This window comes from Oncorhynchus tshawytscha, linkage group LG07 (assembly GCF_018296145.1).
Source record: "Oncorhynchus tshawytscha isolate Ot180627B linkage group LG07, Otsh_v2.0, whole genome shotgun sequence".
NCBI lineage: Eukaryota > Metazoa > Chordata > Actinopteri > Salmoniformes > Salmonidae > Oncorhynchus > Oncorhynchus tshawytscha.
The window spans coordinates 27,396,984-27,413,097 of NC_056435.1; the positions used below are offsets into that span (position 1 = coordinate 27,396,984).

Consider the following 16,114-nt stretch of genomic DNA (forward strand, 5'->3'; position numbering starts at 1 on the left):
CTTGCAACTGCTAACGACCAATTAGCTTTGTATTCGTGTGTTGCATTTCGCAGGTCAGAGTGCGGATTAGACAATTTGGTCTCTAAAAAAAATGTATGCAAAATGGTTATGAGAAAATCTTTAAATACACCAATATCTAAACCTTCGCCTATACACTATCCCCCAAAAAACACCACCCCATCCCACACTAAACAATCGTACACCAGGATTTTGGCCTGGGAGGATGGAACCCCTTCTCTCTAAACTTCCTGTAGATCTTCTGCACTAAAATCTCTCACACCCAAATATTTAACTCCTGCTGCAACTACCATATCTAATCACATTCTGTGATTTCCGCTCAATCAGTGCATTGCAGTTGATCACCATGGCTATAAATGCAAGAAATACAACCTTACTAAACCTTGTCCTCTCTGGATCTCTCTCTTCAGGCCTAGTCGACTCCCTCACCTTTGGCCTGTCCTCTACTCTCTTCACTGGCTCAGCATAGGAACATTTCTGCCCCACTCAAACTCTGGCATTCTCCACCTGTCTTTCTCTCACAGGGCACTTCAGATCCCCAGCTGCGTGGGTACCCCCACAGTTGAGGTAGAGTGCTTTCTCTATTCAACCTGTACACTCCCTCTGACTATACCTTCCTGCACATTTATCAAATTGTGGGATCTCCCTTCTACGCACTGTTGCAACATGTCCGAATCCTTGGCACCTAAACAACTGTAGCATGTTTGGAACATAGGCCTTCACTGAATAGCAAATATAACCTAACCTTATCAGGTTAGGTTAGTGTCGAAGCTAGACAAGGCAGACAGGGTATTCTCAGTCTTGCCATTGCCACTGGGACTACGTCTGAACAAACGGCCGGAGTCACAAACAGTAGGAATATTATTTTTAATTTGATCCACATAAAGCTACACCACTGATCACCCCTTTGCTCTCCCTGCTCCGGAGAGCAAAGCACAACACAGGTTGAGCCCCGAGACCCCAGATTCGAAGCGCCCACTTCCTCTGGGCAGCGGATACACAAGAAATCTAAACAATTTCACTTCTCGAAACTTTCCCAGATGTAACCATTGCCAGTTTGTCCATTACCCAGCTTGACACAACATATGGGTTGCCCAAAAAAACAGGAATCTTACTCCTACCGGTCAAAAATCATCTCTGGTAGAATTCTCAGGGCAAACGTTTGAAGTCTCGGACAAGGTGACTTTTATTAATATGTTTGCCTCTATTTACCCCCCACCACCCCCAAAAAATGAATGTCACGAATACCACCGAAGGTGAATCCCCTTCCTGCTCGGGTGGCGCTCGGCGGTCGTCGTCGCCGGCCTATTAGCTGCCACCGATCCCTTGTTTTCACTTGTTCCTTGTTGGGGTTTTGGGATGGGTGTTATTTAAGTTCGTTTTGCCCGCTGGTGTTTGTGCGGGCTTGTTGGTTGTTACGTTTGGTGATTTATCGTGTTTTGGTTTGGGTTTTCGCTGTCCAGTGTGTATCTAGGTTTTGGGTTGGTTTAGCGCCAGTGTTTTGGGCATTCACCCATGTTTTTGACCTGTTACGTGTTGAAGGACATTAAAGCGTTTTCCCGTTCATTTCGCTCTCTGCATCTGACTCCTCACTCATTTCACTCACCCGCCGTTACAATGAAATGCTAATTAGCTGCTAAACAGAACTGCGAATAGCTGTCTCAATCTTCACTTCACTCACCAGGGCCATGATGATCTGTACGAGAATCGAGGCAAAGGTAAGAATCTCTGGATGAACTATGACTAAATTTAGTAAATAAATTGGCTGAATTTGTTTAAATTGACAATTCTGTGAACTTTCTTGGGCAAGTTTTAAATGTACACAATACCTGTTATCTATCTAGCTAGCTCAAGGTGAACTAGTTAGCAACATTAGGCTGACTAGATGGCTACATTAGCAGTCTATTTGTCCAGCCATTGTCTAGCATGAGAAAATCATAAAAACGAGTTTAGCTTTCTTTGGCTTTTATAAACCAACAGTCTAGCCTGCTAGTTAACGAGCTAGCTAACTTAGATGGTGAAGCTATGCATTATTGATAATGTTTGTTTGTGTCTGTGGGTGAGGGGTGACTTGTAGCTACCCTAGATAGCTGTATTATTTTGTTCTTGATTAGCATCCTCTCTTGAGTCAACAGTTTCCTTACTCTACTGCAGGACAGCAGATAATAAGTATAGCTAGTAGGCAAGGTTATATAACCTTATTTAGTCCTACCTGCTATGATGGGTTTGAAATTAAATGGAATTCACATATTTGTTTTTGTGGTAGAATTACTGTTATGTTATTGACGCCAAACCTTACAAACCTTATTTGCACCTCCTCTATTCCAAACCAATGGGTGTGCCTCTCAACTAGGTAAGCTGGAACCTGTTTCAACCTGGAACACTATTCTCCTGCTTTGGTCTGTTTTAGTCATTGCAGGAAGTCAAATTAACGTGACTCGTTTCAAGAAACTAGGCATATGTTGTGGGTCACTACTTCACAGGAGAGCCATTTGAACATAAACTTTTTTTTTAAAATCAAAATGCGTTTTTGTTCAGAAATGCCTTCTTGAACATGTGAACTTTCATGTGCCTTAATAAAAATGTGTATGCTATCTGTAAATACGGACAAAATTGTTCAATTACGAGCCTAGTTAGTTTACCCACAGAAAAAGTCAGCAACCTTCCCGCTAGCCATGATTGGCTGAGATTATGAGTGGGCTGGACATGCCGAGAGATTAGTTCGGATTGGTTTGCCATGTAGCACACTTCTGTCTGTTTGAGCTAGTAAGTATGTGTAGATTTTAAAATATATATATTGTGTAGAAAACTGCATAAGTGTTGCTCTCCACTCTCTGGAGGACCGAGTTTTGAAATCAGTGGAATTAGAGTATGATAGCTAAGGAGATGGAAAAAACACCTGTCTCCGGAATTACATCGTCAAACTAAGGGCAACCATGGCATCCGTGACAGGGAAAAGCATCCATCCATGATGTGTAGGGGTAAGATAGTCTAGCTAGCTACATTTTCAGATATTAAAAGTTTCTAATTTTGACAGAAAGTTGTTTTCATTTCAAGTTAAAGTGTACTGTTAGCTAGCTAACGTTACATGTATGATCTCTGTAGTAATATTATTCGTATCTCAGAGCCATTTGCTTTGCTAGTTATAGCCTAATGTTAGCTAGCTAACATTGAACTTGGTTGGTTAGCTACCTGTAGATTCAATGAGGGTAGTAACATCCTGAGTTGGAATTATGGTTCATTGTTTACCTAGCTAGCCACTATGCAAGTAACCATTGCAATAGAATGTCACTGTGACAACTGTTGATAGACGTAGCTGGTAAATTCACTCTGGCTATCAACTCTGATTTTAGAGCACTCTCATCTGAGTGTAACAGAGCGCAGAATAACTGAGAAATTTACGAATGCTCAATGCCCGTCGAATACGGCCGGTGTCAGTAAACGTTGGCGTAAAAGCATAAATTGTTGCCAGCAGCACAGTTGCAGTCACTAACTCTCTGGATAACATATGACAGACAATTAAAAGTTTCTGTGAGCTGTTTTCTCATTAGTGTCTGGAAGTAGCTAGTCAAAGTTAGCAAGTTAGCTTGGGTGCTTGACTGCTGTTGTTAGGACAGAATGCTTGGATCAACCCTTAAAGAGATGGGTGGGGGTAAAGCTTAAGAGGGTGTGAATGATGCTGAATAGGTGTAGACAGAAGAGCTCTCCAGTATATACCAACATATTCAAAGGTCATTTTCTTAAAAGCGAGGTTACAAGTTTATCAACCTTCAAAGCAGAATTACTTTCCCATTGTTCCTCAACTGTAGTGTATGATATACTTTTTTTCTAGCTCTGAGTCTCTACTTTTATCCAATGTAGAAAACACTATTTCAAATTTTGCTACATTAGACCGAATTGAGCTGGTCGGCCACAAACTGCATTTGTCACACATGCCGAATACAACAGGTGTAGACCTTACTGTGAAATGCTTACTTACAAGCCCTTAACCAACAATGCAGTTTTATGAAAAATAAAAGTTAAGAAAATATTTACAAAAGTAAAAAAAAAATATATAATTACACAATAAAATATCAATAACAAGGCTATATACAGGGGGTACCGGTGCCAAGTCAATGTGCGGGGGTACAGGTTAGTCGAGGTAATTTAAGTAATATGTAGGTAGGGGTAAAGTGTAGGTAGGTGTAAAGTGACTATGCATAGATAATAAACAGCGAGTAGCAGCAGCATAAAAAAATGGGGAGTCAATTTTATTTTTTTATTTTACTAGGCAAGTCGGTTAAGAACAAATTCTTATTTTCAATAACAGCCTAGGAACAGTGGGTTAACTGCCTGTTCAGGGGCAGAACGACAAATTTGTACCTTGTCAGCTCAGGGTTTGATCTTGCAACCTTCCGGTTACTAGTCCAACGCTCTAACCACTAGGCTACCCAATGCGAATAGTTTGGGTCGTCATTTGGTTAACTGTTCAGCAATTTTATGGCTTGGGGGTAAAATCTGTTAAGGAGCCTTTTGGACCTAGACTTGGCGCCCCGGTACCGCTTGCCGTGCGGTAGCAGAAAAAACAGTCTATGACTAGGGTGGCTGAAATCTTTGACAATTTGTAGGGCTTTCCTGACACCGCCTGGTATAGAGGTCCTGGATGGCAGGAAGCTTGGCACCAGTGATGTACTGGGCCGTACGCACTACCCTCTGCAGCACCTTATGGCAGAATGCCGAAAAGTTGCCATACCAGGCAGTGATGTAACCAGTCAGGATCCTCTCAATGGTGCATCTGTGTAACTTTTTGAGGATCTGTGGACCAATGCCAAATCTTTTCTCCTGAGGGAGAATGTGTGTGTTCGTGCCCTCTTTACAACTGTCTTGGTGTGTTTGGACCATGATAGTTTGATGGTGATATGGACACCATGGAACTTGAAGCTCTCGACCTGATCCACTTCAGCCCCGTCGATGTAAATGGGGGCATGTTCGGCCCTACTTTTCCTGTAGTCCACGATCATCTCCTTTGTCTTGATCAGGTTGAGGGAGAGGTTGCTATCCTGAGACTACACTGCCAGGTCACTGACCTCCTCCCTATAGGCTGTCTCATCGTTATTGGTGATCAGGCCTACCACTGTTGTGTCCTCTGCAAAATTAAGGATGGTGCTGGGGTCGTGCTTGGCCACGAAGTCGTGGGTGAACAGAGAGTACAGGAGGGGACTAAGCATGCACCCCTGAGGGGCCCCCGTGTTGAGGATCAGCGTGGCAGATGTATTGTTGCCTATCCTTACCACCTGGGGGCAGCCCGTCAGGAAGTCCACGATCCACTTGCAGAGGGAGGTGTTAAATCCCAGGGTCCTTAGCTTAGTGATGAGCTTTGAGGGTACTATGGTGTTGAACGCTGAGCTGTAGTCAATGAACATGTAGGTGTTCCTTTTGTCCAGGTGGGAAAGGGCAGTGTGGAGTGCAATACAGGTTGCGTCATCCGTGGATCTGTCAAGGCGGTATGCAAATTGGAGTGGGTCTATGTTTTCTGGGATGATGGTGTTGATGTGTGCCATGACTAGCCTTTCATAGCACTTCATTGCTACAGAAGGGTTTTGTCCCAGCCCAGCTCTAACACCTGACTTAAAAAATCAACGTAACGAATCATGGCGATAGGCTATGATTTGTATAAGCTTTTTGGAACAAAAGCTTATACACACTCCTGCTATTCGGATCTGGAGTTGTCCCCCCTTTTAAATCATTATTCTGTACAGTGGCAACCGGTCATTTAGGGCACCTGTTTTGAGCCCCACATGTTTAGCTATGTGGGGGGCTTACCTGTTTTTAACAAACGCATGCAAATATGGTCTCTTTTTGCTTTCTTCAGTAAGGTAGCTCCAAAATACAGGTGTTTCATTCTAGCTTAGTGCTTTCTGTGGTGGTGGGGCAGCCAGCGCAAATATGGAGCGAAGGTGTTGGTAATGTTCTTTAGTTGCACCATGATTAGCTCAGTGTTCTGTCCCTAGTGGGGACAGTATGTCACCGCCAAGTCTAAGGGTCGACCTCGAAAATTCAAGCCCATTGGTTGCAGCGATAGAGTTACATTAGAAGTGTCCATCCAAGAAGGCTCAAGATCATTGCCCACAGATAAAATGATGTAAAATCACGTTAAATCTACAGTAACTTTGAATAGACTGATCATGTTAACATCATACTTAAAAAATCTTAGCTAGCAGTCATCATCATGAATCAAGTCGACAATGTACTGGCAAATCCTTTTTAATTCTTGTCATATGAAGAGAAATAATGAAGAGAAATTATAGACAAAACATATCGATGCTCATTGGACATAAACATTAAACAACAAGTTGGAAATCGCAAATTCAATAATGAGTGGTTTGGAAGGAATCAGTGACAGTAGCTAACTGCAAGCATTGCAAAGCAATCACTTGCCTGCTATTCAGTGGAGTGGCTGTGTGGTCCCAAATCTGGGATTAAGTGTCTCTTTTCCAAGTGTAATATGATAAACATTGACCATGCTGTCAATGAAGTCTGATTTGTGCCGAGCTCAATACAACTGTTAACTCGGAACTGCGAAAACTTGACTTCAGTGAGTTCAAGTCAACTGGGATTTCTGGAAAAAAAACGAGCTCTGACTGGGAAATATGTTTTGAATGGTAATCCAACTCGGAATTGTAAGTCAGGAACTCGGGCCTCTTTCTAGAGCTACGACCTGAAGATCAATGACGTCATCATGATTCAACCTTGTTTTTTTTCCCGAGTTCCCAGTTGTCTTGAGAGCACCATAAATCCAGAGAATGCCAGACTTTAATGACAAAATTTGCCCCACGAAGGACCGACACCCCACCTTCCTGTTCAAGTGACAAGTGAGCACAGCACAACAAGGTGAGTCCAAAGATGCCTTCTATGCTGTTGCATAAATTATGTAATATGCCAGGGAGCTATGTATACTGTAGCTAAGAAAGTAATACTAAGTGTATGTTGTGTAGTAAGCTGTTAGTAGGCCATGTGCTTCACCCTTATAATTTTGTCGATTTATCCCTCTTAGTTTCTCCTACTGTTCTGACTTGGTGGCGCACATGTAGCCTATAACCTGTTTTAGAAAAATGTAATAATCAAATGTTGTAAGAGCTTTCATTGTCTGCTTACATGCTCTCTTTATTTATCCTACGGTTCTGACTTGGTGTACACGGAGAACACTGTAAGACCGGCCCAGGTTCTGAATTCTATCACTGTACATTTCAAAAGTGCTAAACAATTAGTTTTATTGACTACGTCCGACCTAGCTCGCTCATTAATGTCTTAATCAAAATTACGGATTGCCTCTTATTCGCTTGTTGTCCCCTTATGCCATAATTTGTACATCTCAATTGTCATTAGAAACCACATTTGTTTAAGCAAGTCAGCCATTTCAGCTACAGTATGTTTTTTTTAAAGGCAGTAAATGAGACTGAATGAACTGTTTTGCTGCCAGGCAAGGCTTTGCTGATAGCCAGCTGTAGCAGTGGTAAGATGTTGGGCCTGCTGTTGGAACAGCTTTATGTAGGCCCTAACAGTTTGTGGGCACCGTTTGTCACTGTTATAGTACAATTCATGTGTTGTTTAGTGTTGTGTTGTGTAGTGGCTTTGCTGGCATACATCCTACTTTTATTTTTTATTTTGCCCCACCAAGATTTACATGCTAAAATTGCCACTGTTTCTGTACTATGTGTTAAATTTGGAGGGTGGGATACATTTAGATGATTTTGATATACACTGAGTATACAACACATTAAGAACATCTTTACATGACAGACTCACCAGGTGAATCCAGGGGAAAGCTATGATCCCTTATTGATGTCACTTGTTAAATCCACTTCAATCAGTGTAGATGAAGAGGAGGAGACAGGTTAAAGATATATTTTTAAGCCTTGAGACAATTGAGACATGGATTGTGTACGTGTGCCATTCAGAGGGTGAAGGGGCAAGACAAAATAAGTGTGCATCGGTTTGTGTCAAGAACTGCAACGCTGATGGATTTTTCACACTCAAAAGTTTCCCTTGTGTATCAAAAATGGTCCACTACCCAAAGGACATCCAGCCAACTTGACAGAACTGTTTGAAGCATTGGAGTTAACATGGGCCAGCATCATAGGAGGTTGGTGGCAACTTAATTGGGGAGAATGGGCTCGTGGTAATGACTGGAGCGGAATTAGTAGAATGGTATCAAACACATGTTCTGCCTTTCCATTTGCTCCGTTCCAGCCATTATTATGAGCCGTTCTCCCGTCAGCAGCCTCCTATGGCCAGCATCCCTGTTGAACACCTTGTACAGTCCATTCCCCAACGAACTGAGGCTGTTCTGAGGCAAAAGGGGGGGGGGGGGTGCAACTCAATATTAGGAAGGTGTAACCAATGTTTCGTATACTCAGTTTATAATGCATGCTCCACTCTCAAGTTGAATTAGTTGACTGTTAAGAAGGGAGCAACTGCGGACCAGAAGATTGCACCACCTGCCCTGTCTGTCGTATTGGTTGGTACTGTGGGGGGAGTTCGCCCAGGGAGCCATACAAGCTACAACCGCCACTGTCAATCATAATGGAGAACAACAAAGGACTAATCACACTTCCCTGGGGGGTGGCAGTTTTGTCTAGATGGGATAAAAAATGTACTATTCGTAGCAGGTTATGAGAACTTTACGCAGCAGCTTAGGAGAATGAACGTAGCCGGTTAGGAGAATTAGGTTTAAGTTAAGAAAAGGGTTAGGGTTAAGGTTAGCGTAAATGCAAAAAAAATCTACTTTTGACGATAATTTGACAAGAGCTGTATTTCTTCTACACATGACCCGCATGGACACTTCAATAAATGCATGCTCTCTTTCCTTTCTTCTGTCCACCCTTCCTTCCTTGCCCCTTTTCCTATGCTCCATTCTGATGGTTTCTTTCAATCCATCCATTTTTTAAAGATTTGCAACACTGTCAGGATGTTCAGCAGCCTATAGTCCACTCCAAAGAAAAACCTCTACATGTAGGTTATAAGCCTTTTTAAAAGGTCACTTTTCATAGGCTATCATACCAATTTATACAGTTATTTGACACAATAGCCTACACATTGTTAAAGGGATAGTTCAACAAGATTACAAAATGACACATTGGTTTCCTTAACCTGTAAGCAGTCTATGGACAAGGTAGGACAGCCATTCATGCTTGGGTTTAGTTTCTCTGGCACTGTTTCCACATGCTAATGTTTTGGCATTTGTTGCACAAAACCCATTGAAGTCATCGGACCCATATTAGCATTTTTGGCACATGACAAAATAATTTGATAATGTCAAACATTTATTGTGAAACTCAAGTCATTTATTGATGTTTTGAACATGATGCCCCAAAAAAATGCTAACCAATGTGTCATTTTTCTAATTTTGGGTGAACTATCCTTTTAATGGAACTTTAAGTTAATATTGGGATTCTTTAGAAAGAGTAAAAACTGCATTAATTGTGCAAAAAAGTAAGAAAGCTATATAGAATCATACTTAGTATTGATGAAAAGACTGCACAAATAAAGGAAATAGCAACAAACAAGATTACAAAATACAAATTATAGCAGGCTAACTGCAAAACAAATTGTAGAAGTAGCATTTGGTCATTCAGGACTAGCTGACATGCTACCCTGCAATAAAAGCACTCCTGCAAGCAGATGTAAGATATCACACAGTGGAGATGCTCGCCATGGACAGCAGAATCTGGCTGGCATTGTCCTTGGTTTCAGCCATGTATACCTGGAGAAGTGATGGAAAAACTTGTTGCAGGGCAGTTCACTGAAGGCTGTTTTTAACACATCAGTACTTGAACTTGAACTTTACATCTGAATACTGTAATTAATTTGAGAATAAATTGTAGCCTATGCTATGTGTTCCAAAGTATTCCAAATAGACCGGGACACAGTATCAACAACTTAACCAACTCTGTGGTGTTGTTGGGTCTTGTTCCCAGGGAAAATCACAACAATTCCATGTGTACCACACTTGTTTGTGACCAGGTATTACAAGCTATTTAGAAGCCTCTAAAAATATTTCACACGATAGAGGAATTGGTGTTCTTACTGTGTCAATGGTTTGCAGTGGTGTCTTTTTTGTTTTCTTGAGTACGCCAGCTCCAGGTGTTTCAGTCTAGCTCAGTGCTTTCTGTGGAGGTGGGGCAAGCCAGCAGAAAATACAGAGCGTTGCGCTGTGATTGGATCAGTGTTCTGTCACTCATGGGTACACTACATCACTGTGATTGGCTCAGTGTTCTGTCACTCATGGGTACACTACATCACCGCGAAGTCTAACGGTAGATATCGAAAATTCTAACCCTTTTGGGTGCTGCCATAGAAGAGTCAATCAAAGAAGGCTCAAGATCATTGGCCATAGATAAAATGACGTCAAATCGCGTTTTATGTACAGTTTCTTAATTGGACTGATCATGTCAACATCATACTTTCAAAATCTTAGATGGCAGTATTGGTGCTCATCGGCCACTGGACAGCAACATTATACAACAAGTTAGAAATCGCAAATCCAACAATTACTGGTTTAGAAGGAAGTGAGCTTCTATGATTAGCGTGAGGCACATGGGCTACTAACAGCTTACTACCTAACATACACGTAGTATTACTTTCTTAGATACAGTATACATATCTCCCTGACATTTTTGGACTCATCTTGTTGAGATATGTATACTGTAGCTAAGAAAGTAATACTATGTGTATGTTAGGTAGTAAGCTGTTAGTAGCCCATGTGCCTCACGCTTTTCTCCTCTTAATTTTACCTACTGTTCTGACTTGGTGGTGCACATGTAGCCTATAGCCTGTTTTAGAGAAAAGTAATCATTGAATATTGTAAGCGCTTTCGTTGTCTGCTTATATGCCCCCGTTATTTATTCTATGATTCTGACGTGGTGTACAGGGAGAATACTGTAAGAATGGCCCATGTTCTGAATTCTGTCGCTGTACATTTCAAAAGTCGTGAACAAATAGTTCTATTGACGTCCATCGTAGCTCGCTCATTAATGTCTTAAACGAAATTACGGATTGCCACTTAATGGCTCGTTTTTCCCTTATGCCATAGTTTGTAAATCTCAATTGTCAGTAGAAACCACATTTGTTTAAACAAGTCAGCCATATCAACTATGAATTTTAAAAAGGAAGTAAATGAGGCTGAATGAAATGTTTCGCTGCCAGACAAGGCTCCGCTGATAGCCGGTGTAGCAGTGGTTAGGTGTTGGGACTCTGCTGTTTTGGACAGCTTTCTGTAGGCCATAAGAGTTTGTGGGTGCCGTTTGTCACTGTTATAGTGCAATTAATGTATTGTTTAGTATTGTGTAGTGGCTTTGCTGGCATGCATATATTATTTTGGGGGGATTTGTTTGCCCCACCAAGATTTCCATGCTAAAATCACAGCTGAAAAGGGTACACTGAAAAGCAGACTGGGCTGACATACACATGACTAGGGGTGTGGGGGTCATTAGATTTTGTCACCCAGTGATTGTCAAGCAAATAACTGCCAAAAATGTTTGCACGTTTATTAAAAATTAAAAACGGAAATAACTTATTTACATAAGTATTCAGACCCTTTGCTCTGAGACTTGAAATTGAGCTCAGGTGCATCATGTTTCCATTGATCATCCTTGAGATGTTTATACAACTTGATTGGAGTCCACCTGTGGTAAATTCAATTGATTGGCCATGTTTTGGAAATGCACACACCTGTCTATATAACGTCCTACAGTTGACAGTACATGTCAGAGCAAAAACCAAACCATGTGGTCGAATTAATTGTTTGTAGAGCTCCGAGACAAGATTATGTTGAGGCACAGATCTGGGGAAGGATACCAAAACATTTCTGCAGCATTGATAGTCTCCAAAAACACAGTGGCCCCCATCATTCTTATATGGAAGAAGTTTGGAACCACCAAGACTCTTCCTAGAGCTGGTCGCCCAGCCAAACTGAGCAATCGGGGGAGAAGGGCCTTGGTCAGGGAGGTGACCAAGAACCCGATGGTCACTCTGACAGAGCTCCAGAGTTCCTTTGTGGAGATGGGAGAACCTTCCAGAAGCATAGAACAAGAAGGCCTGCACACTGTTAAAGCTCCCAATTCACTGTTTTATTGACAACATTTCGATTCGAAACAGATCTTCATCAGGTTCAACACACTGAGTGTTCACATCCCAAAATATAGACATTTCATCTCACATGACCATTGCGGACATGACCTATGGCGGGTGCTATTTTTTTTAAATATATCTCTAATAATTAAATAACAATGAGATGGGTACATGTAATGGTTCCATAAAATAATATATATTTACAAAATGACCAAATGGGTAACCTGGAAGGAAAGACAAATCAAAGTAAAGTAACATATTCAGGTAAGAAATGGTCTGATCCCGACGGTAACTCTGACAGAGCTACAGAGCTCATCTGTAGAGATGATAGAGCCTTCAAGACAGACGTCAAGACAGTGTCCAGACGGAAGCCACTCCTCAGTAAAAGGCACATGACAGCCCGCTTGGAATTTGCCAGAAGTCACCTAAAGGACTGACTATGAGAAACAAGATTATCTGGTCTGATGGAACCAAGATTGAACTCTTTGGCCAAGTGTTATGTCTGGAGGAAACCATGCACCTTCCCTACAGTGCAGCATGGTGGTGGCAGCATCATGCGATGGGGATATTTTTCAGCTGCAGGGACTTGGATTCTAGTCAGGATCGAGGGAAAGATGAAGGGAGCAAAATACAGAGAGATCCTTGATGAAAACCTTCTCCAGAGCGCTCAGGACATCAGACTGGGGCGAAAGTTAACCTTCCAACAGGACCACAACCCTAAGCACACAGCTGACTGCTTTGAAGAATCTAATTTATAAAATATATTTTGATTTGTTTAACACTTTTTTGGATACTACATGATTCCATATGTGTTATTTCATAGATTTGATGTCTTCACTTTTATTCCACAATGTTGAAAATAGAAAAGTAAAGAAAAACCTTTGAATGAGTTGGTGTGTCCAAACTTTTGACTGGTACTGTGTATATATACAGGCCTCAACTACTACCCTGAGAGCACTTCATTCAGCATATCATGAGGCCCTCAGGTTCATTACCAATCAAAAACGTCTAGCATGTCATTGTGATCTCTACTGCGCCGTTGGCAGGTCGTCATTGACCTTGCGTAGTCTTAAACACAGGTATACACTGATTTAAAAGGCCATATTGGGTATAATGTCACTATCTCTGTTCTTTTTTAATCAGGTCAGTAAATAAATATAGATTACGGTCCTATTCTCATTTGCTTTCTTGCAGTACCAAGAATTAGAACAGGTCATGGTCGAAATAGTTTTAGTTACTCATCTCCGTTGTCCTGGAATTATCTCCTGAACATTTTAAAATGAGATGATCTAGTCACGTTGGTGGAGTTTAAACACTTGGTCGATGTAAATATCATAAAGTGTAATTGTCATTAGGACAGCTGTTTTTTAGTTATGACATTTGTGTTTTTTTATGTAATATGTAATTGTGTTACTGTATGTGTGTTTAATGTTTTGTTAAATGTTGTAAGATGTTTTGCCTGAAACTTTGTCCCCCCTGTAGCTGTTGGACCAGGTCTCTCTTGAAAAATAGATTTTTATCTTAATGTGAAAAAACCTGTAAAAATAAAGGTTATATAAAAAAAGAAAAATGTTGGGATTCTTTAGAAAGAGTAAAAACAGTATTAATTGTGCAAAAAAGTAAGAAAGCTATATAAAATAATACTTAGTATTGATGAAAGACTGCACAAATATACGAAATAGCAACAAACAAGATTACAAAAGACAAGGAAATTATAGCAGGCTAACTGCAAAACAAATTGTAGAAGTAGCATTTGGTCATTCAGGACTAGCTGACATGCTACCCTGAAGTCAAAGCACTCCTGCAAGCAGATGTAAGATATCACACAGTGGAGATGCTCGCCATGGACAGCAGAATCTGGCTGGCATTGTCCTTGGTTTCAGCCTGCTGGATGAGCTGGCTTCCACTCTCCTCTTTTGACAGTGGGAAGCCATGTATATCTGGAGAAGTGATGGAAATACTTGTTGCAGGGCAGTTCACTGAAGGCTGTTTTTAAAACATCAGTACTTGAACTTGAACTTTACTGTAATTAATTTGAGAATAAATTGTAGCCTAAGCTATGTGTTCCAAGGTATTCCAAATAGACCGGCTATCATCGACTTAACCAACTCTGTGGTACTCACTAGCGTTAGGCTTGTGCCTGATTCTCCTGATGCAGGCATAAGTGAGGAACACCAAGAGGACGACAGCAAAGAAGAAGAAGCCAATGGCCAGAATGTAATGCCCGTACTCTTTGTTTCCTTGCTCTGATAAACAAACAAAAAAGATTTACAACCCAAATACATTTCTAATACCTATGAATTGCTTGACTGTAATTGCCAACATACCATGTATACCACATTTTGAGTTATGGGTCTTGTTCCCAGGGAAGATCACAATAAATCCATGTGTATCACACCTGTTGGTGACAAGGTATTACAAGTTATTTAGGAGCATCTAAAAACATTTCACACAATAGAGGAACTGATATTTGGCTATTTTTCAAAACTGTGTTCTTACTGTGTCAATGGTTTGCAGTGACCCTGTTCGGTGTCAGAGTATGTGTTATTAGGACATGGGACACATTTCCAAGTGTATTCCCTGGAACCTGCCATTGGAAAACATACTTTAAGTTAGCAGTAGTATGGACATGGCTGTTGATCCTTTCGCTACATTTGTAAATATTCAGTGACAAGTAGTGATGAAGGAAAATGAATGAATGTCTTACCTGTTCTCTTCAGTTCCTCTCCCTTGCGGCATTTCTTTTCCTTTTCACAATTTGAGCAGACATGGTCTGAGCACAGGAAACCAGAGCCACACAAACAGTTTGCGTTTGCGGTTGAGGTGCATGCTCTTGCATAGACTGCCCAGAAGAGCAAAGAGAGAAAGAAGACAACAATGACATGAACAAACAATGACATGAGAAGTGTGAGCCCCAGAAGCTACCACTTTCCTGACATTCTTTCTTTCCTACAGTATCATTACTTGTTTTGACCATTTGAGGGTCCATCAACAATCAAAGTATAGGACGCTAATATTTTTCAGAGCTAGATTTTGTTTATGTCACCTCTCATCTTAACCCTTACCCTGTTGGCATTTGAGGCATGGTTGACAGTTCTCTACGCGGTCACTGAACTCAGAGTAGGAGTCCGCTGGGCAGTCACCACAGTCGGTTTTGGCATGAGTGGTGCAGTGCTTCTTCAAAAATGTGCCTATGAACCAAGACAGGATTGTAATATCATAATCACTACTCACAGAATCACTCATTCAATATTTCTTTATATGTCTTATACATCAAGCAATCATCACACAGGGTCCAACTAACATTTGCATACATCATTTTTCGTAATAATTATGAATAAAACATTTTTTTTAAGGATTTCAATTGGTATAATAATTTGATATCATATGTTCAGTTGTTTAATCCCATGGTCAGTAGTCTACTGAATTGTCGTTAAAGGCTAAAAACAAACCTGGTGGACAAAGTTCACAACATCTGCCATCTTTTTCATACATATCATTGCATCGTAGATCCGCTGCTAAACCCATAGTCCAAAAACAGAGAAGACATATGACTGTCATCTGTATGTATTGAGTGTCCATAATGTTAAGCATCCTCTCTCCTTTCAACCGTGGGGGTTTTATTTGCTGTGCACAGTGACGTTGCACAGTGGCGTCAGGTATATATCTCTCTCGCTCTCTCTCTCTCTCTCTCTCGGTTTGCCAGTGTGGTGAGCTTTTCTGTGAAAAGGTACAGTGAAAGCAGACTCTGCTGACACACGCATGACTAGGGCTGTGGCGGTCATTACATTTTGTTAGCTGGTGATTGTCAAGCAAAAAACTGCCGGTCTCACGGTAAAACTTGAGCACATTTGTGACCGACCCCTCAAATCGGTCTTATGTAGCAAAATTTGAGATTGTTTTTTGTACATTGGATTAAAGTAGAGACTACAACATGGTATATCATACATTACAGTTGAGGAACAATGGGAAAGTTATTCTGCTTTGA

General features: G+C 41.1%; 1 protein-coding gene across 1 annotated transcript; it reads right to left on the minus strand.

Annotated features, from left to right (window-relative positions):
• Window positions 1-12,973: 12,973 nt before the first annotated feature.
• On the minus strand, window positions 12,974-15,736 carry tnfrsf18 (tumor necrosis factor receptor superfamily, member 18). Its single transcript, XM_024428430.2, has 7 exons — window positions 15,579-15,736; window positions 15,192-15,317; window positions 14,834-14,968; window positions 14,626-14,713; window positions 14,454-14,524; window positions 14,250-14,372; window positions 12,974-14,066 (listed from the first exon to the last, which is right to left on the minus strand). Exons 1-7 carry the CDS (start codon window positions 15,718-15,720, stop codon window positions 13,948-13,950), a joined length of 804 nt encoding a protein of 267 aa, XP_024284198.1. The 5' UTR covers window positions 15,721-15,736; the 3' UTR covers window positions 12,974-13,947.
• Window positions 15,737-16,114: the final 378 nt, after the last annotated feature.

Excerpts from the sequence above, each read along its gene's own strand:
- tnfrsf18 (XM_024428430.2), bottom strand. The coding sequence starts at position 15,720 with ATGCTTAACATTATGGACACTCAATACATACAGATGACAGTCATATGT. Across the intron at positions 14,714-14,833 it reads AGAGGAACTGAAGAGAACAG|GTTCCAGGGAATACACTTGG; the intron begins GTAAGACATTCA and ends TTCCAATGGCAG. Across the intron at positions 14,525-14,625 it reads CACTGCAAACCATTGACACA|GTGTGATACACATGGATTTA; the intron begins GTAAGAACACAG and ends TGTCACCAACAG.